The sequence below is a fragment of the Vanacampus margaritifer genome, chromosome 5, assembly GCF_051991255.1.
Source record: "Vanacampus margaritifer isolate UIUO_Vmar chromosome 5, RoL_Vmar_1.0, whole genome shotgun sequence".
NCBI lineage: Eukaryota > Metazoa > Chordata > Actinopteri > Syngnathiformes > Syngnathidae > Vanacampus > Vanacampus margaritifer.
Window position 1 is genome coordinate 9,889,151 of NC_135436.1, and position 26,750 is coordinate 9,915,900.

The window sequence follows — 26,750 nt, forward strand, 5'->3', positions numbered from 1 at the left end:
TTTGTGTCTGACAAAGCTGACGGGTCACACTGTGCCAGATGGCAGCTGCTACCCCCACTAAGATTCTGTTCCTATTAACCTGCTCGTGACTTGCAGCCATCCAGGCACAACTTGTTCTGTGCAGCAGCTTGTTGAGCAAGCAAGCAAACCAAGCATCACCAGGACAAAGCGCACCAATGACCTTGGTTTGCATTGATATGTCAAACTAGCTATTCTGTTTGTAAACAAACACTTGGCTGCTGCAATGTGTTATGATTAAGCTTTAACTTCCTTGCATACACATACCTCTTGTAAAGTATGGAAACAGTGAGGCCAATTCCATGACTCTGCTGCAAATTAAATGCATTTGAGTTCCAAAAGCTCAACATGATGCAAGAGATCAACAGTTCATGTACTTCTAATTTTCACCTGATATACATTTTGGATTGTCATTTGTAACGAAAGAGTAAGCAAAAGAACACACACAGTTTAAATAGATGTCCTTGATTGACTATGAGAAAAATGTATAATTATTATTGTTTCATTCTTTTAAATAGCAATGTATAACTACAATGTTACTCAGTAGAATTCATCTTAACAGATTCTAGAGCAGGGGTCACAATTGTGGCGAACGCGGGCACCAAGTAGTCTCGAAGGGAAGGACCAGACGAGTATCCCATGCTGTGCAAGGACACTGCCTTAATGAATTTTCTTAGTTTTATACTGCACAACCTGGCATTTGAAAAGGGATATGTACACTTCTTGTGTGATATTTGAGTCTGAGCATGGGGTCTTCTTGTCTTGCCTTTAGTTTGCACTGTTCGCTGCCAGAAGTTCCTAATCTCGCGGGTCGGAGAGGACTGGATCTTTCTTATCCTGCTGGGACTCCTCATGGCGCTGGTCAGCTGGGTGGTGGACTACTGCATTGCCATTTGCCTTCAAGGTGAGACGAGTTGAATGGACACTGTAAAGAGCAACAGTGAAATCATGTTTTCTTAATGGATGTGCGCAAGTCCATGGGGCTGTCATTTGGATATTATACGACCTTTATAAATACCATGAATGCGTTTTGTTTTACAATATGGTGTTAGAATTTGATGTTGGTTAAATCTGTGTATGTGTTTCCACAGCACAGAAGTGGATGTATGGTGGCCTGGACAGTAATGTTTTCCTGCAGTATCTGGCATGGGTCACATACCCAGTAGTCCTCATCACCTTCTCAGCCGGCTTCACTCAGATTCTTGCTCCGCAAGCTGTTGGTATGATGACATAACAATCAGCAAATGTACATGCAAACACAATTTTCTGTTAATCATGTTTAGAATATAGTTAAACATTTATCTTTTGCTATTACTTTTAGAGCTGTGCGATATGGGCAAAATTCCATATCTCGATATTTATGCCAGATACCTCAATAACGATGCGATAGCGATATTAATGAGTTTAAGCTCTTTTTATTAATTTTTTTAAGAAAAAGCTTAATATAAATCAAAAAGATGTGCAGAGTTCAATTTTTATTTAGAAATTACTGGCAATCAATAACATTAACAAAGTCAACACAAAATAACATATAGGTGCCCCCTATATACAAATGGCTGTGTTTTAGTCATAGTAAACAGTCATCAACATTGACCAGCTCAGCAATAAAGAATGTCGAAAGTGCACATTTTTTAAAAATTTGAATTTACTAAGAGTCAGCATTGACAAGGTCAACAATAAATTAAGTTTATGTTGAATGTGCTGTTTTTTTTAATAACACACACACACATCCATTCCATTTTGTTCTCACAAAACAAAATAAAACGTACAGATTACCAGGTGTAGCCTGTGTCCAAAGCACTGAAGCCGAGTCCGTGGTCACGCAAACCAGTTGTTTCTCTTTCAAGTCCCACTCCGCTAATGCGTCTCATCTCGTGGGCGATATTCTCCTCAATATGATTCACAGGGGGAAAAGGACGTCTATAGAGATCGGGTCTTGAGTTCAAAATTGGACTTTATAAAATGGATTGCTAAACTGATGTATGGTTCAGTTGTCCGGCTTGACCACAGAGCTTCAGTTGGGATGATTGAGAAGTCCCCACGTTTGTTCTTATTTCACAACACTCCTCATATAGTACACGGTGGTGTTGTTTCAGGTGGTAAAACGTGTTAGTTGTGCTACCTTGCTTTGTAGCAATTCTCAACAAACACGTCCTGCACAAAACCACACTCTGCTGTACATCCTCTTTTTTTTTTTTAAATCCAAAGTAGTTCCAAATAACTGAAGTATACTTGTTCTTAGCCACTAATGCTGCAGTCAGGCTGAGCTCATGTGACTTTGGAGTCCTGTTTGTTTCCGGTGTTATTTTGGCAACAGTGTTAGTTATTTTTTTGTCACTTTTAAGTACAGTGCGATCCCATTAGAAATTTTATATTAACGACCATTAGCAAGACACCTGTAATACAGTGATGGGGAAAAGTACTGACATTCTCTACTTGACTAAAAGTTTATAAATTACTTGTCTAAAAAAACAACTCTGATAAAAGTACTCACTCGTTTAATTGCTCAAGTAAAAGTACAGGCTCTGAAATGTACTTGACGAGTACAAGTAAAAAGTATTTCAAACGAAAAGATATTAGCTAATGGAGCAAAAATGGGTATGGGTCATCGACAGTGGTGAGTATCACTTGCTCATGTTGTTGTTCCGCTCCTCGCTGATCTGACTGAACATTCTTTCATATTGTTGATTGGCAGTCTGCAGCATTATTCTTATCAAGTTCAAAATATCCTCGCGCCGCACATTGCCCTTATATTTACGAGTTGTTCTAATCTAGCCAATTGCACGTCATGTGATAGCGTGCCGTAGAGCCAATCACAAGGTGAGATGTAGGGGACCGTGTGAAAGGCTTCAGAATTTTGGTGGACCCAGGAGCTATTGAAGGCCGCACCTTCGTATTAGCCGCAGAGTTGAATGCAAGTGAAAAAAGTAGTGTCTTGTAGTCCAGAAATTACTGTAAATACTTGAAATGTGCTTGAAAGGTTAAAACGTGTGACATTCCAGTAACTTTAATGACGCCATCGGCTGTACATGGTGGATGTGTTTCTCCCCCCTTTTTTTTTTTTCACCTCCGCTGCTCCCTCCAGGTTCGGGTATTCCAGAGATGAAGACCATCTTGCGAGGAGTGGTGCTGAAGGAATACCTGACCTTCAAAACGTTTGTGGCTAAAGTCATCGGCCTAACCTGTGCCTTGGGAAGTGGAATGCCGCTGGGAAAGGAGGTAACACTAGCAACCCCCAATAACAACTGTTTGGTCGAGTCCAGTCGTTATAAATTGTTGTAGGGCACAGTGGAAATGGTGTAGTAGCACATTTTGTTGGAGTCAATACACACAGAACTATAATAGCACACACACATTAGTCTGACTCGTTTGATTGAAGAACTCGTGATGTGTCGTATTGTCCCGCTGGAAGCACTCTAGCCAAAAGGTTCCTGGAAAAATAATCTACTATCTGATTATCAGAATTCACTGACTCTGCTCGATTTGTGAAGTGGTAGTGTAGTCTACTTTGTTGGCACCTTCCAACTTTTCAAACTTTTGTTGAAATTGGTTATGAAATCTTTGTGTATTGCTGCTCTCCCCTGTACATGTACCCTACTTTCCAGTATCCCTGCAGCATGAATTACAAATGAAGTGGCACACCACAGGCACTTATGCTCAGGTACTAGTCCACAGAAAAGAACAAGCGCAAGAAGGGAAACACTGCTTTCACTAGAGACACTTTCTAATACCAGTGGGAGGCAAAGGGATGCTTTGTATTATATGCAACTTGGTTAAGCAGATGTTGTTTGTATCTTTTGAGCTAGTACATTAGTTCATGAATTAGTAGACTAAGAAGAGTCTGAAAAATTTTTCAATGAAAAAATAAGTGTTTCATAAGTGCTCCATAAGTATTGAAACAGTGAGGCCAAGCTTTGCATTTTTGCTGTATACTGAAAGAAAGAAAAAACTTTTCAATTTGATAGCCTGTTACTTTTGTTTTTAAATGCATGAAAACGATTAAAATACTTGACCTGAAAGAAAAAACAGCCGCCAATCATATGAAGCATAACATCCGGTCCCCTACATCCCAGCCGAGTGGTTGTACTGGCTCTGGTCAATGTTTGTGCAATGGCGCTGATGGATTTCATTCTTCTGTTAGCATCACAATAGCTTGTATTTCATGTTGGTTACACCCCCAGCTATTACAAATGTAATCTACATTGGCAAATCAAAAATTCAGTGCTATTTATTACTTGAATAATCAGTGTAATATAGGGCAACACATTGGTGTACATGTTGCGATATTTTCATTCACATTGGGTTCAAACAAAAGGTGTTATGTTTTGTGCCTAACATGCAAATGCATGTAGATAAAAGAAACAAAAGTTTTAAGGTTAAACTCTCGTTTCTTATTAATTTTGTGTCAAACCCAATGGGCTTAATCTAAAACAGAAAAATTTGCCGTATTGTCCCAATAGTTTTGTAGTAGAGTACAGTCTCTCTACATACATTACACTGTATACACGCTCACATCAATATCTTAAGCCTTTTATATTCATAATACAGTGCAGGCTCTTCCTAATGTGTATTCTTGTGTTTAAGATTTGCTTTTAAATTGTGCCCTTTTCCTCCCCAGGGTCCATTTGTCCACATTGCCAGTTTGTGTGCAGCTCTCCTCAGCAAGTTCATGTCTTTATTTGGTGGAATTTATGAGGTATCTCTTCTCAATGTTATTCTTGCTATTAACAAAATACATTTTAGACAGTTGAAGATATAGGACATTTTCTGTCTGAACGCTTTTAGGGTAGAAGTCTGACTATGTTTATGTTTTGTGTGCGAGTATCTTTTAATTGATATATAGATATATATATATACATATATATATATACACACAGTATGCGCTACTCAAAACTTTCTTTGATGATACTAAATATATCAAACTCTCTGCTGAATAGGATCACAATCACCTGTTCTAAATGAACGTGCATACTGGATAGGGTTTAAAGTTTAACAAACATTGTTTTAGTTTTTCCTGGAAAGATCTTGTAAATATCTTTCCCCCTGTCTATTTAGATTACTGATACAAATCATATTTGATAATTCGTTTCCCAGTTGAGTTTAGCCAATTAAAAATTAGGAAAGTTTGTGTCTGTGTGAGAGCAGCTGTTAAAAAGCCAGCGCGCAGGAGCAAGCAGGTATTTGAAGCTACTGGTGTCTCATGAGTCATCCAAATGCAAAGGCTTGCAGTCATGCATAAAGCTGTATTTCTGCCGCCCCGAACCAATCTCACAAGGAAAAACTTTTGCAGTGAGCTCAGAAATACAATTCAGTTCCAGTTTTATTCACTGATTCACCTGCTACTTTGGTTGGTCAAGATGGATGGAGGAGTATTGAATGGTTTATGGATGGCCATTATGTATGTTCCAAACAAGGCTGCGACGTCAGCAACAATTTTTGGAGTGAGCTTTTTGACTAGAGTAATCAAAATGAGCACTGAAATGTGTAGCTTTTTTAACCGATCAATTCTTGTCATGATGAAAAAGAAGTGTGCCCTCGACAGCAAAATAAATCTTATACAATGCAACATACAGCCCATGCTGCAGAAAATTCCATTGAAGTTGCGGCCATAAAGGGAGAATATTATGTGGTGTGGCCACCATCATCCCCTGACCGCAACCCTCTTGAGAACCTGTGGTTGGAAATTTTGTCAATCTTTGTATGCTTGTGAAGCCCTTTCGGGTTCTTGTGTTTAAGGCAGTGCTTCACAATTTTTTTGTTATAAATAAAAATCATATGATCAAATAAATTACCCAAAAGCCTGTTGCTGTTACTGCACTGTATGTGTAAAGTGTACTTTTAGTCAAATGCAATATTACCAAATATACATTTTGGAAAGTTTTGCCTCAACATTCAGATAAATTTTTCCCCAATATAGAATACAAATTTGTTTTTCACGTATTTTTCTTCTTCAAACAATTTAACAGGGGGCATTAGATTATTTACGCTGGTTGTTTCATCATGCCCCCATGGCCATTTTCCCTACACACTGTAGTTCATTGTGTTTTGTTATTTTCCGTATTGTGTGCTGCACCGTAATTCATCATTTGCCATCTCAAAGCATCATGAAGAATTTGAAATCTTGTTGGTCGTATTTCCAATCTGCTCTATGTAATTACCTACAACCACCCTGTGGGTCGAATACTGACTGTAATTTCCAAATAACCATTTGGTGTGTGTGTGATTCAGAATGAGTCAAGGAACATCGAGATGCTGGCAGCAGCCTGTGCAGTGGGAGTTGGTTGCTGTTTTGCAGCACCAATAGGAGGTGAGTTGCTTGCCAAAGTAGATTGCTAATAAAACCATATATGGATTAAATTAGATAATTGCTACACAAAAACACCTCTACCCCAGCTTCTTTTACTTTAGTTAGTTACTTTCTTGCCTGTTATTGAGCTTACTGTTGTATTAGTGCCACCTTGCGTTGGCTCTGAGCCAATTGGCCATTATGTACAGTTGTTTCAGTAATTTCTGTAAAAGTCTAGTTGCTTTAAAGGTGGGGTCTTAAGTTTTGACCATTTGTGTTTGTAAACAAACAATTCAAAACAGACTCCTCCCATGGCACATTCCCCAATCTTCTCGTCAACATTGCGCCTGCCTTTAGCGACACGCCCCCCACTCTGTGATTGGCTGGAGGGGTAAACGTTGCCTTTCTGCCCACAAACTTCCCTCTTATGGCAAAATACAACAAAATGGCGAAATACAGGCTAGAGGGGTGGTGCTTGATGACAAAATCACCACCACACATTAACAGAAGCCCAGAGGTGTTGATTGACAAGGATTTCATGTGTATACAGTACATCCAGTGTTTATGAAGTGTTTATTTCTGAGTGAAAACTAAAGACCTCACCTTTAAATGCAGTACTATGTCAAATTTCATCATGTAGCTTACTAAACTGATCACCTGTTACTGACAGGCATCTTCTGTGTCGTTTTTAGGTGTGTTGTTTAGTATTGAAGTAACGTCCACATTCTTTGCGGTGAGGAACTATTGGAGAGGTTTCTTTGCTGCGACCTTCAGTGCCTTCATCTTCAGAGTGCTTGCTGTTTGGAACAGAGACGAAGGTAAGACATGAATGTATTGTTTCTTGTTTAAATTATCAGTAATAAATAGTGCCTGGACTCGAGGCCATCGAGATTCTCGTTAACATCGACAACCGAGTCCCAAATAAACTTGAATCCTGAAAAACGCTTCATAGTCCATATGAAAAATCTAATATGATCAAAATTAGGGATGGGCGAGTACTGATACCAGTAGCTCACGTAACTTTGCCGTGTTTCATTGCCTCGTTTACGTTTGCCGTGCGCTTAATTGCATTGTTAACGTTGTCAAGCTGCGGTGCGTTTACAGCCCTTGCAGACGCTCTTATGCATACTGCATTACATTTGTAATGAACGGAGAATGTGAAACAAGAAATGGAAATACAGAGCAGCCTTCCAAATTAAAAGCATGGATTTCAAAACAAGATATAATTTAAAATCACACACTAAACAGCTTGAGGAATTCTTAACATGGTAGATATTACTAAATTACTTGAAGCCCTATTGCATCAAATTGAATTATTTGCACTCCACTGTATTCTTAAAAATAAGTTGTACAACCACATATTTTGATTGAGACTTTTTCTTCTGGCCACTGTATTTTCTGTTTCATTTTATTTATAGTTTTTTTTTTATTCATTTTATTGTGTGCTCTATGCAAAATGACTTTTATGAGCAAATTGAGAAAGTATAATTGCTATTAATTTACTATAGTTGGGATATGTCATTTTTTTTAGAAAATATTTGTTTTTTTGGGAAGTACTAATGGTGTCGGTACTTGGTATCGGTGTCAGTGAGTAATGAATATTTGAGTGTTGGTATCGAACATCCCTAATCAAAATATTAAATTAGGAATGGAGTACACTTTAATAGCAATTTATCTTCATACATTTATTAAGACATATTCTCATTCAACATATTGAGTTGTCAAAGCCTACGCCTTTGACGCAGTGTACCAACCCCACGGAAATAACTTAAAGAACTTACTTTAAGCACCAGGAACCGCGTCATGTACCCTGGCCGACAGGAGAAACAAGGATGTATTTTAAAATCCATCTGCGTTGTGTGTAGCTTGAGCAGAAAACAAAAAAAACTTATTGGAGCGTGCGGTCACATGACCGAGTAGCCTGAGCAATGCCCTGTATCAAAGATAATACAGAGACAAGAGCATACACTTCTACCACGGATTAGGTTTGATACCCACGTTCCAACTAGCTTGTTGTAGCTTCGTTCTCGCTAATGCTAAGCTAGTCCATTGTACACTCTTGCAAAGTCCCTTTCATTTGTCGCGTGAGAGGCAAAGCAGCCAATTATTTCCACTGCCTGGACGGCGTCTCACACACACTTTTACACACAATTACTTACGGTTGACACCGTGTATGTCGCTTCCGCGCATGTGCAATCCCCGTGTAAAGGGAGACAGGAGATCGTATTCAAAAGTTTCACTTTTGACAATATGCAGTGACACATAACTCGAATAAAAAAAAAATATTAATCAGTGTTCGTTTACAACGGCCAATCCGCAACATAATTCAAGTCGCCACCGATTCGTGCACAACCTTAGTTATACGTAAAAGGTCTCTTGTGGTTAAACATTTATATTTACCCAAGAATGTCAGTTGTGGCTTTTAATCATTTATTTGAACAATTTAGTTTCAAGGGTAAACAGCTAAACCGAGTACTGCTATCCTACATCGCATCAACCTAGCAATACAAAGTGTTTCTAAGATTTTAAATCAAACATAACTTTTATTAATCCTGTAGGATCTCACTGAGCTGAAGTCAATTAAATTCTCAGGTCTTATGTGTGGGCAGCACGGTGGCTGACTGGTTAGCACGTCCGCCTCCCAGTGCAGAGGACGTGAGGTCGAGTCCGAGCTTCGGCCTTCCTGGGTGGAGTTTGCATGTTCTCCCCGTGCTTGCGTGGGTTTTCACCGGGTACTCCGGTTTCCTCCCACATTCCAAAGACATGCATGGCAGGTTAATTGAACAATCCAAATTGTCTATAGGTGTGATTGTGAGTATGGTTGTTCATCTCTGTGTGCCCTGTGATTGGCTGGCAACCAGTTCAGGGTGTACCCCGCCTACTGCCCGAAGCCAGCTGGGATAGGCTCCAGCACCCCCGCGACCCTTGTGAGGAAAAGCGGTTAAGAAAATGGATGGATGGATGGATGGAGGTCTTATGTGTGATACACACAAAACAGTACTTCAGATGTGGATTTCTTGAAATATATTTGAATGAACAACTGGCAACTGGAATCGTACTCAACTACTGATTTTAAAGCCTTGGACTGTATTGTAAAATGTTGTAAGCAGACCATCCAAAACAGAATTATTTTTTTTTTCCATTTATCTAGGATCCTTTCAGACAAAATATTGCAATGTAAATGAGATGCATTGAATAGTTATACACAAGTAATCTCATCTATGCAATTGTCTTACGGAAGAGTGACTCGGAAGTTCAAATCTCCAGCCAATTTAATCATGGCATTGTTATTTCCTCTGCTGATGAGAAAGTGTCAGGTTCTGAAGTCACATATAATTAGCTGAACTTTTTGTGTACTTCTCGCACTTTACCTTCAATTAGGAACCAAACGTACACTGCATATTGAACAGCATCTGATTAAAAGATATCTTTCCTTCAAAGCAAAATGTTGTTCCATTTTAATTGTTGCTTACCGTGTTTTATTTTTTTCTTTATTTTTTTAACATTTATTTTTTTTATTTTTTCCAGAGACCATTACGGCCCTTTTTAAAACTCGCTTCCGGCTAGATTTCCCATTTGATCTCCAGGAGCTGCCTGCTTTTGCTGTCATCGGGTGAGTTTGGCTGGCTCAGTAAATACATTATTTGAGTCGGAGGGTTTATTTGGAAGCACAATATTGATGGTCAAAAGCTTTTACACAGTAAGCAATGTCTTAAGCCAAGTAGATGCATAAAGATTTTTAACATCTTAATGGACTTTTTCAGAAAATCCACATAACAATAAAAAATAGCCATGTGAATTTCTTCTCTTAGCAATCTATCCATGGACAATCAAGAGTCTCATTCTTCAAACCGGTGTTCTCACATATTCCCAGAAATTACCTGTAAGAGGTTGCATGATTTCACAGAGTATCCAGAGTCGAAAGCAAAAAGTATAGAGGAAAAAAAGTGGAACAATGTAGCAGATGAAATGATACGAAAATTATAATGATCACAATCTTTGGTATAATCACAATATTATTAAAAAATATACAGACAAAAAAATCAAATCAACAATCCAAAAATACTGCAAAACAGTGTATTTTTAATCCAAAAATATAAACTCTGTAACTCCATGTTCTTTGGACTTTAGAAATTGTAAACAGCAACAACCAAAGTAAATTTTTATACATGTAAAACCCCACAAAAGTACTCAACAGGATGACTGTTTTATATTTAACAGTGGCGGTATGATACAAAAGCATGACATTTTATGAATCCTGAAGAGCACTCACCGATATTTAATTCTCCACCAAAAAATGAGTATTATCGGGCCCATTCTATATTTCAACAATTTCTGTAGCCTTTCAATTCAACGTCAAACTTGTAGCATTCACACACAATTTTTCGATATTAAATTATTTATCTAAGGCTACATTCATACTGCAGGTCTTAATGCTCAATTCCGAATTTTGGGTAAAATCAGATTTTTTTTTTTTTTGAGTAAGCGTTCACATTACCTATTAATTTGCAACCTCAGTCTGTCTGCTGTGTGGATGTAATGCATCCCCAAAGTGACCCGCAAGCGCCAAAAGAAGGTACAACGCTGTGTTTGCGGAAGTAAATACGTATGGTCCAGCGTGTCAGGGCCACTGAGTTTTATAAGTCAGTTGTCAGGGCTCATATTTTTACCATTTCATATCAACAGAGATAATTTTTATTTATTTTTTTATTTTACACATGAAAAGATCTATGACAACATGCTTAGTTTATTTATTTTGACAGTTTTATGTGCAGGATTTAGCTATTTCTTTTTAGCGTGGCTGAAGACTAAGTTCTAACAGGAATCAAGAGCTCCTCTCCCTCAAGCTCTGTGAACAGGCAAACCTGTATGAGTCATCTTACATGGATAATTTATCCTGCAACAGTTGCTTGTGCACTGAGGGATAGCTTTTATATCCTCCTTTACCCAGGAGGCATTTTTATGACCCTGATTGAGACTTGTTTACGGCAAGGAGACTAAGGGAGGTATAGAAGGATCGCAACTTCTTCTTATTTAGAAGAAAACCTACAAGATGGCTACAAGAAGAATCTGGTGAAATGTGCTTAGGAGCATGTAACCAAGTTTTAGTGAGGGTGTACGGATACATTTGAATTTGGTATGTGTAATTTTGGCCCTGTCCGGATGAGAGAAAATTCAAAATACAATTCAAACACCTACTTCTTTTTTTGTACATTGTATAATCATTGCAACCTGGAAAAAGAAAGATTCAAAGGTGGTGGGCTGGCGTGACTCAGTGGTAGAGTGGTCGTCTTGCAACCCTGAGGTTGCCGGTACCATCTCAGGTGTGACTGTGTCGAAGTATCCTTCAGCAAGATACGAATCCCCCCCCCCCCCTCCCCAGTTGCTACTTATTGTATGTCATCAGTAGGTGATTGATTAATCAAAAATATAAAGTGCTTTGAGGGCCTTGTACCATTTCCCAAATAAATCACTAGAAGCCCAAAGATTGACATCCATGCCCATGACGTGCATACAGTCCATACTTCCAACGCCAATAGTACATGGCCTACAGCACAGATCACACATCTGAGATTCAATTGAAAGCAGCAACCCATACATTTACTTTTGATTATTGTATGGAGTGTCTGTGCATGTCTATTAAGTAAGCAAGCCAGTGAATCAATGACATTTCAAATTTTCAGCATCTGATGTTTGTCAAGTAGGGAAAGTTGGACAGGGCCTTGTTTGCACTCAAAGTAATATGCGTACAGTGCCGTCACATCAAAACATACAGATGGTACTGGTGAGTACTAGAAATTATCATGCTTTTCCTTGAGAACATAAAAGAGCTGATCCCAACTGACTTACATGTGATAGGCAGGGTGCACCCGGGACAGATCACCAGTCAATCACAAGACTGACACATACTGTACTTTTTGTTTGTTTTTTTGCTAGAGACAAACCATTCACTGTCGTGTTCATACAACATACTGTACATGCTTTTGAACTGTGAGAGAACATGAATACTGGAAGTAAACATCCCAAACAGCAGTGGTAAAACTAACTACCACTCATTGTACTGCCCCCTAGCCAATCACTGAATTTATAGTAAATTGTGAAATGTAAAATATCATGACGTTGATATTGGTCTGTACTGAGCATGTACCATACAGATAACAGATAACATCAGTACTGTTTAAGCTGTGTGCCTTATTGAGATGCTAATCTAATGCTAAACATTGTCTGCCTTTGATGAAACTGTGGCCACAGCCAACAAGGCTGCTATGCATTATCTTTGATGGTAACATCTCCACTGCCAACATGGCCGCCACGTTGGTGTAGCTGGAGCCTGCTCCCGCTGACAAAATTGTCGCCAATCTCTGTCTGTTGATCACAGTGCCGTTTACTGGTATTGTTGCACAATCACAGCCTGTTGTGGCCAGTTCTGACTTTGACAGCTACTGTGCAAAGGGGCTTTATGAGTGGGTTGGATACTGTTTTCTGTCCAGGATTTTTTCATTTCATGAATATCTACAGCAGGTGACACTTGCTGATATTGGAAGTCACGTCACCTCAATTGGTTGAGACAAATATAGAATATTCAGAAGAATGCTAAATGGGCGCAATGCTGAAAATGTGAAAAATGCTTCTCCAACCTGGTCCCACTCTGTATTAATGCATGCATTGCTGTCATTTTCTTCCCTTACCAAGGAGACATACACTATTAGGGCTCTCTCTGACACCCACGTATCTTCTCTCATGAGTGTCGGTCTCTCTTTGCAGAATTGCCAGTGGTTTTGGTGGAGCTTTGTTTGTGTACCTGAATCGACTTATTGTCCAGTTCATCAGGAATCAAAAGGCCATCAACAGATTCCTCATGAAAAAGTGAGCTTCACACATTGTATCTTGTTAAAAGTTCTACATCTGAAAGCAAGGACACTGTCTTTTAAAAGTCCTATGTTTTGCATTCTTTTCTCATAATTGGGCAACCATGGGGGCAGAAAGCATTTTAGGCACTGACCGCTAGAGTGCGGGAAGTATCAAACCAGACTCACGCCTTTGTTTGACGAGTGTTCCACCTTCAACTTTTTGTCTTGAAAATCTGTTTTGTTTTGTTTTTCATCAAAGAAAATTAATATCCAATTTACTGGTCATAAATGTCCTGTATAATGGTTACACAATTATTTTGTGTCCTGTCATACTGTATGGTAGTAATATTTCCTCATGTCATACAAAACTGTCAATTATTATCTTTGAAGGCCTGTAAATAAAATGCTTTTGTTTTGGAGAGCTTAGTTTTCCTAGGTGGTACTTGGTGTAAAAAAAAATAATAATAATTGAGAACTGATGTCATGTAAAGTGAATCTCCAACATTGATGGAATGTACATTTGGCTTTGTGTTAATTAAGAATGTCTTATTGTGTTTTTTTTTTTTTCCAGTGTCATTCAATGATTTTTTTTCTTCATTTGTGGCTAATATCTTTCTCTTAGACGTCTTCTGTATCCAGCGCTGGTAACTCTGCTTGTTTCTACGCTAACATTTCCTCCTGGCTTTGGGCAGTTCATGGCTGGCAAGGTAGGTGTGTTACATTTAAGTTACTTAGTTGCAACACCTGTATTGCAACCATGACTCCAGGGAATTTATTAAAATAATATATATTGCAAATTAATCTAGTTTGCTTTTTTTTGCTTTTTTTTTTTTTAATCTGCGCAATTTTTTTCTTCTCATTTCCCCTATTTTTTGTGGCAAACGCATATTGGAGGTTTGTCAGATTATTATCATTAGACCATCATAATGCACACTTTCAAATTTAAATAAAAAATTATCAGGTGCTTTTAAGTTTTCTGTAATCCATCCATGTATTTACAAAATGAGCCATATACAGCAATTGTATTCTTCATCATCCTCTTCATTCTACATACACACACACTGAAAATATTGTCCTTTTGAATTTGTACGTGATAGGAGACAATCTTCTGAAGGTTTAATTTGGCCTGCACTCCTCCTTAAGCCCGTCATAAGCGTTTGCAAAATGTTCTCATATACTTCTCTCGTGTCAAGATATACCATATTTTAAGATAAACTGCTGATAAAGTCTACATCTAAATCTCTCTGCATGCAATCTTATACTTGACATTTCTTTATACAATATCAGCAAATCATACCGTGGCTAAATCTTCTCAAATGTCCACTGCACAGCAGATTTTAATTCATTCCGATAGGCCTACACTGAAGGAAGTGTGAAGCATAGAGAAAGAAATTGACGCCACAACGTAGATACAAGGCATGACCAAAATGCTCATTTGTGGCCACAAAATATTCATTTGTGACTATAAAATAGGTATAATGTGTGCAAACATACTAATTTGTGAGTTTAATATCATTCCAATAAACAATTTGGATGTCCTGTTTTAGCAAATCCTAAACTTCACTTGAAAATACAATATGCGTTGTAAGTTCCTACCGCCGCGCTCTGGTCTATTTAAATGCCTCTCAGCAGTAATGAATTTCCATGACTCTCATTAATGAATATCTTTGTAGCGCACCCCCATTCTAAAATAAAATGGAATCATATGGTATCTTCCCATAGTGTAGCTTTAGCCTCTACCTTATCGTTTGTAGAAAAGGTAGGCTGTTTGTTATAAATTATTACCGTAATTTCCAGACTACAAAGCACACCTGATTTGAAGTGGCAATGGCTAAATTTAGCCATAAAAAGCAAATATGTACATATTAGCTGCTTTGTTTTACTGCATTAGTCATGGGTGTCTACGTTCTAACTTATTTGCAAGGAAAGAGGTCACACTGACGACGGATTTTTGCCAATTTTAGAATCACGTTAAACACCGGTATTTTTTTTTCACAGTGCCGAATGTGGCTCTTTACACAGTAGTCTCTCAGAAAAGTCATTGATCACTATCTTCATCTTCCTCCTCCTGCGCACTAAACCCACCATGGCCCTCTCAAAAGGAACACGCCTCCTTCATTACACACTTTCACACTCTCGCTTGTTGTTGCATGAGGCAAATTCGCTGCAGTCCGACTCCTCTTTATCTTTTGGCAGGACAAGCATTTTTAAGCCAATTGCCATTAGGGAATTTTTTTTTACACTGCTCTATGCTGTCAGGATCCACTGGCAAACCTCAGCAATAGTTGCTCATGAAAGCATTACCGTTATGCTTCGCATGCAGCCAGTTTTGGTAAAAGATTTTGTCATCCAAGAATTACGCAAATGACTGATATGAATATTCGGCCAGGGCAGTCTCGGACAGTTTAATTGGCCCACGGTGACGTGCTTGGTGACGTCATTGGTCAGATGTGATGAGACTTTTGGCGAATGCATTGGCGGCTTGAAGTTTGTCAGTAAAATTCAAAAATAAACCGCGTCACATTTAAAGCCGCAAGGTTCAAAGCGTGATAAAAAAAAATCTTCAGGTTGTAGTTGATAAACTGCGGGAATTAAAAAAAATTATATTGGTAAATTAATATCCAGTGACAGTGTCAATCATAAACTGCCCGTTGTCTTTGTTGAAGCAGAATTATTAAATACACCTCTTGTATTGGATCTTCTTGGCAAGCCCAATATTTTAATTTGACTAATAGACAATTTAGTTTATTACATTATGATTTTAAATCTATATGCCCTTGTGTTATTAACAAGACTACCCATCTCATTTTAAAAAAAATATAATATTTGTTGTGTTAATGACGATACCTTTTATGTGGCCCTGCAGCTCACCCAGAAGGAGTCATTGGTGACATTGCTTGACAACCGCACTTGGGCCAAACAGGGCATTGCTGAAGAGTTTGACTACATTGGACACTCCCAGGCCTGGCAACATCCGCAGGTCAACGTCTTTGTCACACTGGTTATCTTCATTGTCATGAAGGTAAGTGACAAATGCAGAGAAATTTAAAGTCTTACTTCAGGTATAGATTGTTGTACAGTACTTGACGCCAGAATTGAAATTGTTCTATTAAAACTTCACCAAAATGAATTATGAAACCAGTATGTCACATTATATAGCTTTACGACCACGGTATGCTCTTTTCTGTTTTACGAAGTAGGTGATGGGTGAGTACTGATACCAGGTATCGGTATAGGGCTGATACCTGCCCTTATTTCAGGGTATCCGTACTGTCGACAAAGGCTGATACCAGTATCGGTTGTCCTCTTATGGCCGTTTTACGAGAAGAAACTATGAATTAGAAATTAGAAGAAGAATAGAAAATTGTTATTCATTTCATACAGTTTAAAAGAAAAATACTGTATTGAGATATATGTTTTTCTTTAAAATTATCTGTCATTGTTTTTTGGGGGAAAACTTTATGTATCGGTCTAAAAAAAAGTGGCATCGAACATCCCTGGTTTGTCACTTGTCTAAGAGGTTATTACGATACGATACGATATACTTTTATTTTCCCCGTGGGGAACTTTTTCCTGTATTGATTGCTTGAAGGTTAAGATGCAAAAACATTCATGTACATAAGGTAATGTATGTAAGAAACAGAGTGGACAAACATTCACACTATAGTTATTGTGCCAATCTGCATATATCTATCTATATATGATTATTTACTGTCTCTCCTCTGCTTGTGCAATGGTGCAAATGCCAGAATGTTACATCACACACACACACACACACACACACTGCTCTCACAGTGAATCTGTAATGTCTCTGCCTAATTACACCCTTTGGTTTTCTTGGATTCAGCATGGTGATTTTCAAGACGAAATTGCTCTCTTACTCTCTGTCTCTGTAATGAATAGTTATTTTATTCAACATGGCAGCCATCTTGTCCTGGTACTACTTTCTAAACAAACTTTCATTCCAACTACCAAACTTTTGTATTTTGCTTGCCTTCACACTTACGAAGGATGTCGAATTAATCAATGTTTGTAACTGCAACAAATACTTGTTCTCAAAGCATGATTTGTGCACACACTCGCACAAATCTGGCATACCTTGCAGCAGAATCCCATTACCGTGGGGAGCAATCATGAAAACCTTTGGCTCCCGTTTGAGGTGTGCATCTTTATTCTGGGTAGGAGTCAGAAGTTATTTGTGACAAATTGTGTCATCGTATGTGACACAGAGCAAAACACTGAATTTCTTACCCTACTAGTTTAGTTCGGAAATTCAGGACGTTTGAGGCAAGAGCAATCACTGGCATACAGTTCTTTTGCGGTAAACCTTAATATTCTAAAGATGATAATGTGATGTATTGGGTATAACTGTGAAATAATCAGAGAATATTTTACATTTTTAATATTTTTTAATATTTATCACTTCTGATCATTTTTTAATGAATCTTTAATGTTTTGTCATTTAAATCTACCTGCAACTACTGGTTGTCTCTTGAAGAAGTACTCGTATTACTGGAGTACAATTGAAAAGCTTATTAAACAATGACATTGCATTGTGCTTCCCAACCTTTTCCATATCCTGCACCCCTAGAAAAGTAAAAAAGTAGCAGGACAACAAATCGTGAACTGCAATGTAGCGGAGGGATTAATGAGCTTCTAAAATTGCTAACTCTGCATTATTTCACCCCTCTGAAATCATAGAGGAGAATATTAATGTTTGCAACTTCATCACTGTTTGAATTTCCAACCGGGTTCGACCATCATTATTGTTCAACCATGCACTTGAGCACTCTAATTTCTGTTTAAGAAGGAAGATGATTTATATTATTAGTCTGTAAAGTTTATTTATATATATATATATATATATATATATATATATATATATATATATATATATAGACATTTACAACAGTAACCAACATGGCCTTTTACTGAGGAAACCACTAATAGGCATCATACTACAGGACATTTACATGCTGTCTGCCATTTAAATATTTTTCAAAACATCAATATTCATCACAACTATTAGAATACAATACTCATACAATGTTCTGAACCTGATATATTTTAAGCATATAATCTATTACCTGAGATTATTGCTCATTTCTCATTTTGTATTGATCATGCCAAAAGATTTTCATCATAATATCATATTTTATATTTCAACAAATGGCTTTGGAATGCAAATTTTACATCTGTTAACGTCCAGCCTCAATGTTGATGAGAAATAAGACACAAGTTTAGCAAAATATTTGGCATTAACACTGACAGGGCTATATGTTGTTGTGGTTTCACACAATGGCAATTCTAACATTCAGAATAAGGGAAGGGAAAAAACCTGAACAGGCTATTTCAGCAAACTTACCTTTTAATAAAATACTCTACAGTGAATTTTCCAAGTTTGGTTTGACAAGTCAGTTCTCCTTGCAAACTTACATTAAACCAACTACCGGCAGCGTATTACATTACATTAGATTATTGTATTTTTTGCAAAAACCCATCCTAGATGTGCAAATTCAGATTGTGGTGGGTGCAACAAGTTTTTCTTCTTGTCAAAATTCATACTTGTTTCTAAAATAAATATGTAATTTAGAATGTCTGCTTGGAACCTGGAATAAATAGTGTACTAGTGTTTGTAGTTTTATAATAAACCCTTGTATCTTAAAGTAAATAACAGGAAAAAATTGTACTGTTAGTACAGTGTGATATGGTTGAATACATCAAAATGTGTGTTTAACAAATAATAAAACTTTTGCAGTGCTCCTAAAAGGACCACTAGCCAAACTCGCATATTATGCACATGAAAGTTTGTGTAAACATACCTCATTGAGTAAACAAGCTATTCATTTCCATCACAGTACATTACATTACATCACCAGTGGTAGTTTCTTCCACCCTGCAAGAATGTGACACCTGGGAACAAAGTGTCCGCAAACAGCTAAAGCCTGATGTCCAGGGTGTGCACCTCACACTCATGTACTGTATAGGATATCCTTTTGTTAGAAAAGGAGAGGCAGAGAAGGTCTTGTCTTATGCAAGACAAGTGCAAAAGCACCTGATTTGAACCTTACTTTCGATTGAACAGACTTAATTAAAAAATAATAATAATAATAATGTACAATAATTAAGCATTGTTGACCTCCAGTGTTCTGTGGTCACATTAAAGACATAGGTTCAATGAGTACAATGCAAAATGATCATACACAACAAGCAGGTGTAAAAATGTAAGATTATGTCATCCAAAACTGAATTAAGATTGAGAGTTTTAATTAAATCAGGACGAAAGCGAATTCCACTGTCCTATTTTAAACCGGTAAAAAAAAAAAAAAGCCATGATTATTTCTCATGATGGATTGTGAAGACATGACTTACAATTTTAATTAAGTTTGTGACCAAGCTTAGTTTACTCATGTATCAAATACATTTCCGAATTTGAAATACAATTAATCTGTTGCACCCAAGGTTATTTTAGTTAACGGAAACTAATAAAAAACTAAAATTCCCAAAACAATTTCGATAACCAAATAAAAATGAAAAATGCTTCTTTTTTTCTTTCTTTTTTTTAAACGAAAACTAACTGAAACTACATTTTATGTTTACAAAACTAACTATAATTATAGCGGAAATGTTCTTCGTTTTGGTCTTTGGTAATTAATTTAATACATGAGCCTTTGGGGAAGATTTTAAATGTGATTTTAAGTATATTTATTTCGACATTAACTGGAATAAGGACATTTGAAAGTGCCCCACAGAAGTGTCATCATCTAGCAGCAGCCAATAGAAAAGCACCTTCAGATGACGTCGCAACGAGGCGACAATTTTGTCACGTGTGCTTGACTTTTGGCTCCAATGGCTTGGCTTTCACCTGCTTTTTCATTTAACTCAGCCGAAATGCAACGCTAGGTAAGAAATTTTACTTTTTTCACTCTACCATGGTGTTTATTAAATATTGTGCACAAGTAATACACTTATAAAATCTAATAAAATAATACTGAAACTAACTCGAACTAAACTAAAACTGTGTTTTTTAAATAACTAAAGCTAATTAAAACTAACAGAACCAACCTGAAAACTAATTAAAACAAAACAACACGAAATAAAAACTAACTGAAATGAAAATTCCAGAACTATAATAACCCTGGTTACCCCCCCCCACCAAAAAAAAACAATAGTCTTCAATTATTGCCTCTATAATCTCGCATATTAATTTTGCTTGCGATAGTAGTATACTATTGAATAGTTTTTAACCCACATACCTTATATCTCTATATATCTATATATACCAAATATCTCAAACTAGCTCATAACCAGTTCAATAAAGTTAAAATGAGGTTATCAGTTCCCAGATCACTTAAACTGTCCTTTGCTGATATAAAGATTTTAGTACTGGAAGATGACGTTGAAAGGAAGCTGATGAGTCCATGGAGGGCAGTCAAATAGTCTGTTTTGTTTTTTGTCTGACCTGTTATGTTTATTAATTTCTCAAATTCTCTGGTGCATAACAATTGCTTTGGATTCTGTGTGTGTGAGCACCTACACGCTTGTGTGTATGTGTGTGCATAATGCAGGTTGTGAAAAAGACAGCAGTGTAGGGTTACAGCAGAATATCTGATACTTTGCGGTGACAGTCGCTCTTAATTACATCATGCTATAGACAGAGTGCAGGGAGCGGAAGCGGGAGAAGAATGGAAGCATGCAAGGATGTGCAGGCAGCAAGTGTAATTAAGAAGTCTATTTGAAATCTTGAGATGATTACATTGATGACGTCTGTTTAATGGTTTGCTTGTAAACTCATTTGTAAGTCTTCATTTATGCATGCAAACAGGAATGGCATTTATTCTCAAGTATTCATTATTTTACCTACATTGGTCTCTGGTTGCTGATGTAAGAATCCATATGATTTTTTTTTTCATCATCACATTCTGGTGTTTATTCTTTGATGTGAGACAGATTGATTTTTTTTCTCTTCTCACAAATGTCACAATTGTCCTTAACATTCATGTTATTCACCACAAGATCAAATCAAGGAAAAGGTGTGCCACAAGGAATACAAAACAAGAATCCTAATAACACACAGATACACACACAAGGGATGTTTAATACTACATTTTTTTTTCAGATCAAAATCACAAGTACTTTTGAGACGTAAAATTTCCCCCCAAAAGCGATGACAGATCATTTTAAAGAAAGACCTCTACAGTATATCCAAGTGTAGCATTTTCCCTTAAAATTGCATTAAATTATTGGCAATTTTTTTATCTTCTAATTTTTTTCTTTTCTAGTTCCTCGTAAAACAGACACAGGCATATGGTTGAAATGAAGAATATAATATATACCGTATATTAGTCATCTAATTTAATATATTTGATATAAATATATTTCATGTTAATGCAGTGATGTTTCATGAAAGTAGAACTAACTGGCGCCTTACCCAATGGCAGTATTTATTTTATTTGTCCATGTTTTCTCATTACTCTTCCAATCCTTTTATGCAGTGTTTTTCAATCATTAGAACACTGCACATTATTCAGAGCTCATTAGAAGGTCTGTCAAATTAAGAGGGAACGTGACAACATAATCTAACTTGAGCAATAAGCTCCATACTGCTGCCTCCTCATTGCCGGGAGAGGATTCTGCTCGCTGCCGTTGAGATAGCAGGCAGAAACTAATTGAATACGAGCCCGTTTTGTTTTCCTTCTCATTTCTCAAGTCTTGATCATTTTCTTCCTAGTTCTGGATGTCTGCTCTGGCCACAACCATTCCAGTACCTTGTGGGGCCTTCATGCCAGTATTTGTTATAGGTAAGGCATGACTGCTATTATCTCTCTTTGTGTGGTAATGGTTGGAAATTAGTGTACATTTCAAATTAAATTAAAGCAAATGTTCAGAATTTACCTACCACATAAAGTACAGCTACTAAATACTGTGCATCCTGAAAAGTAATACCGGTATTGTTTTTAGTTTAAAAAAATTTTCATATGTGACTGTTAAAAGATGGCATTAAAACTGCAACTGCTGCGAAGCCTGCACAGTACCAATGTAATCGCATCTATTCTTACATGGAATCAATATAGTAGCGATCTTCTGCTTAAATCTTGGCAAGAGTGCAAGAGAGAATGTAGGCATAGCACAAATACATTACAGTGTTTGTATTTAATTGCATCATTAAAATCCAATCATTTAGGTGCAGCATTTGGCCGTCTGGTGGGAGAAAGTATGGCGGCCTGGTTCCCAGATGGCATTAACACAGATGGCACTATCTACCCCATTGTACCGGGAGGTTATGCTGTTGTTGGTAAGAAAAAATATGCCGATTTTCATGTGTCAAGTGCCGCCCCACCTGTTTTTAAATGATCCTATTTTACAAATTTTCAACAGAACTGTGTAAAGTACTGTGTGCGTAAGCATATGTTGCGCACGTGTTTGTGTGTTGAAAACCCATGTGCAAATTGACTTGACCTGAAAACATAATGGCAAGAGTTTACAACAATGATGATCATCCAAACCAGGTTCCCAATATTTTGATGACTGGCAATCAAAATAAATAAAAACAAATGATGATAAATACAACTCGCTAATAAATTAACTGTACTGTACATTTTCTACTTTTTAATTTATTTTTTACATACAGGGGTTTTATAAATTCATGAAAATGTATGTTTTTCGTCGGGCGCCAAATGGGAGGTGGAGTGTACCGTGTTACAGCAACTGGTAGACCCTGCTCCCAAGTCGATTGCGAGGGGGGTAAGGAAAAAAGAAAGGCGCATTTTGTATAATTCTTATTATACTGTATGTTGATAAAGAATGTTCTTTTTAAAGAAAAATGTGGGTTAGTTTTATATACTTCACTTCCTGAACTGTTCAAATAAGGTTCTGAGCTGTGTCGGCGGCACAGAACTTTAGCTCACTGGTAAAGCTCTATGCTGCCATCCTGCAGGGCCCGGGTTCGATACATGCACGGGAGCAAAAAATGTTTGTCTCACAACATTGTGTCATTTTTTAAATTCATCTGTCAAGTAAAACTTTAAAACTAAGAAAGTTTTGTTTTTTATTTTCATCCCATGCAGAGGAGGCAGATTGTCACTGCTATGTGGAAAATACTTTCTTTTTTTTCTTTTTTTTAATAAACATTTTTGTAATGTCTGCATTCAGTTTCATAGCAAAAACAAAATGTAAAACATGACAATGTGTTTTTCCACATAGCAGTGACTATATGTTCAAATAGTTTTAATATAGGGCATCTTTGAGTTAACTGAGTATTGTTTCAGTATCTTGAGGCCGGGCCGAGTGTTCTCTTTATTGGAAATGAAAATATGGTTTCCTACTGTAACATAGACAAAACAGTTCAATCAATCAGCGAACATCAGCGTGTCTTACTCCTCTGATACACAAGCAGGCACAAACATCCATCCGACAAGTAGTTGCCATTTTTACATTGGTCTGCAGCGGAGCTCGAGCCGTTGCCCTCCGGCTTCAAAGCCTGAGCCTTTTCAGATGAGCTACTGCTGCCCCATATGCAGTTAATTTGATCGTACCATTAGAGGCTGCAGATTGTGTTTATTGTCTGCTATGATTATTCTGATGTTGCGGTGCACTACAACTAATGACTCAGGCCTTGACATTCTGATGAGCCTCTTTAATTCTGCCGAGGAGCTTGTGGTGCATGCTAAATGTGGAGATGGGACGTAGCATCCATCAGAGGGTGGAAATTGGAAGCACACAGCCAACTTTAATTAAATTATGGGAGAGAACAATGAAACCTCAATCTCTGGAATAACATTTATTTTACTTGGCTTGGTACCCCTTTTCACTTTATTTGAATGCTTTCATTTCTCCACTACCCCCACCTTCCCATCACCCCCAAGTATTTATATCAGTCTTTTGACAGGTCTGATCCGTTTTGCCGGTTGAGCAGTGAAGGCTCTCTTCACTTTATGCTCCTCTGTCGCTCCAATGCAGCTTTTGTATTGTTATCCATAGCACTTTATTGGTCCAAAACGATATGGAAATATTGAACGTCTCTTTTAATTCTATTAGCTGAATATAGGAGTTCTTCCTAAAGGAGAATATTAGAGTGAATGTTGTGCAGAAAATGGTCATTGGGTTTGAGAAAAAGAATGCAGTGCTATTTTGAGCAGTTGACCGATAATGCTACTTCTATATATTACTTACTACAGTTTCCATGGAAAAGCTATATTTTTCAATAAATAAGGAGGTTTTTAAAAATGTCATTAAGGGGTTAAGAACAGTACGAGATGGCATATTAGGAATTTTTGGGCAGAACAAGCAAAAAAAAAAAAAGTAATTAAGTACTGTATCTCTGCAACTTAAGTGATTTTGGCAGTGTTTCTTGTCATTCTATTTGTCTCGCGTAAGGTTAGGAGATGTTTCTGAAGCAACAAATTTGCTCAAGTTACTTTTAATATATGATTTTGTCTCTGTGAAGACACTGACCATCTTAATGATTCCTTGCAACAACTAGAAAAAGAGCAGTTTCTGCAGAAAATGCGTGGGAATGCTGAAAAGCTGAATGCTATTAGCTGATAGCTAAGATTTGAATGCATTTGATTATAAAGTAAATTGGAAGATAAATTATGTGAAAATTAAAAAAAAATAATTGTAGTTAAATAACAAATAAATAAAGAGAAAACTTCAACTACAATCTGTCTAAGGTGGGATTTAACCATTTCAAGAAATTTTAATCCATTTCCTGATATGATAGTTGGTATCGAACCATCAAAGTTACTAAAATGTGGTCTAAGTGGGGTTTGAACCCAGATTCTCCGTGGTGGCAGGCAATTGCTGTAAGCAGAGCTGACTTGATAAATGATACAAATAACAAATGTTATTATTCACAATAATTTAAATGGTAGGATACATTTCAACATTCAACACTTTGTTTGTATACATTTGTGAAAATATTTTCCTTTTCAGAAGATCACTGCCAAGTTATATTTAGAGCAAACCTGTGGACTACTCTTCTAGTCCTACCTGGTGCCCACTGGTACCACGTTGGTGACCGCTGGACTAGAGTGCCATACTTGTACAGTATCATTATGTCAACTACTGTTTGTTCTTTTGCTCTGCTCACTGTCATGTTACCCATTCACAGGTGCAGCAGCATTGTCAGGAGCGGTCACCCATACAGTTTCCACTGCAGTGATTGTGTTCGAGCTGACTGGACAGATCTCTCACATCCTGCCTGTGATGATAGCAGTGATCCTCGCCAACGCAGTGGCACAATCCCTGCAGCCCTCCCTATACGACTCCATCATCCGGATCAAGAAGCTACCCTATCTCCCAGAGCTGGGATGGGGACACCATGAGTAAGTAAAGTGGACATTGTTGGAGAAACATATAGATACATGCTACATTGTTTACACTAGACCTTTGTCTATTGTATTCATCTTCAAAATGGTTTTGTGGCAGTTGTTGTTCATCTACCATATATTTATTGCATGACTTCAGAGAGTGGTCAGATTAAGTATTTTGTTGCTGTCAATCAGGCCCAGTTAACGCTATGCCTGGTTGCATGTGTCTCTTAAAGCCCTAGTCACACTGAACTTAGCTGGGTGCATCGCGTCATCATCAACCCCATTCCTTGTGTATGTGGTAAGGGTTGGGGACTAGCCTTTATGAGTACAGTACGTTTATCAACAAAAAAAATATACATTTTGTCCTCCTTAACTCATTCACTCACAGCCATTTTCACTGAAACAACCCCTTTTCACTCCCGGCTGTTTTACTGGATTTTGCAAGGCCCACAGAATTTTGTGTTCTATTGCTATAAAAACATGTATAAAAACATGAACTTACCAAAAGAAAGATTAGAGCCTCTTCTTTCATCAGGAAAAAAAAAGTATATTTCTATCCGTTTCCATTTTGCACAATTAGCATTAAAATATACCTAAGTTTCATCATTATTCACAAATCTGAACTGTAGGTAAATGTGAGGGTTTTTTTTCAACATGGCCCTGGTTGATCTCTTATTCTCTGCTGCCACCTACTGGCCGTTTTTGTAATTACTATCATTGCTTCACCCGTTCTCTGCAGTTCAGAGGCTGCATCAAATCCTTCTGTATGCTCTAGCATAAAAAAAACTATAAATACGTCTTTTGGACACTTAAAATATTTAAAATATAACGTAGTATTAAGAATTAAGGGGAGTTTGTCAAAATCTGCAAAAGAAAGCTAGGGAGTGAGGAGATGGGACAGGGGCAGTTTGTCTGTGTGCTCGCTTTGCAGTAACACAGTCAATTTTGTGGCTCTTAGCCTGACCAGTTTGCTACACCTGATGAAGGTTTCATGTTATTATTTATGATAATGTATGTAAACAGTGCACACTAACACATTTATCACATGGTTAAAACATCTCGCAAAGAAATTTCTGGTTTCTAATCTCATCTTGGCTCTTTCTGCTTCGGGTTTTCTCCCATATTCCAAAAACATGAATGTCATTGTTTTTTTGTTTTTGTTTTTTTGTTTGTTTTTTCTTCTCTTCTCTTAAGGAGAGAGGAGGAGCGTTTTCTCCCATATTCCAAAAACATGAATGTCATTGTAATTGAACATCACCTTATTGGCGTAAGGCGACGTGG

The 26,750-nt window shown here is 37.4% G+C and overlaps 1 protein-coding gene across 3 annotated transcripts in view; it reads left to right on the plus strand.

The window, feature by feature from the left end:
• The window catches only part of LOC144052300 (chloride channel protein 2-like), a 104,227-nt gene that overhangs the window by 43,371 nt on the left and 34,106 nt on the right, over nt 1–26,750 (plus strand). For all 3 annotated transcript variants that reach the window (XM_077566233.1, XM_077566235.1, XM_077566234.1), the window contains 13 exons: nt 791–922; nt 1,110–1,238; nt 3,104–3,237; nt 4,637–4,714; nt 6,247–6,325; nt 6,997–7,122; nt 9,833–9,917; nt 13,070–13,171; nt 13,778–13,862; nt 16,022–16,177; nt 21,887–21,956; nt 22,340–22,450; nt 25,268–25,481. In XM_077566233.1, coding sequence (XP_077422359.1) covers nt 791–922; nt 1,110–1,238; nt 3,104–3,237; nt 4,637–4,714; nt 6,247–6,325; nt 6,997–7,122; nt 9,833–9,917; nt 13,070–13,171; nt 13,778–13,862; nt 16,022–16,177; nt 21,887–21,956; nt 22,340–22,450; nt 25,268–25,481 — 1,501 coding nt within the window. The remainder of the gene's footprint in view (nt 1–790; nt 923–1,109; nt 1,239–3,103; nt 3,238–4,636; nt 4,715–6,246; nt 6,326–6,996; nt 7,123–9,832; nt 9,918–13,069; nt 13,172–13,777; nt 13,863–16,021; nt 16,178–21,886; nt 21,957–22,339; nt 22,451–25,267; nt 25,482–26,750) is intronic.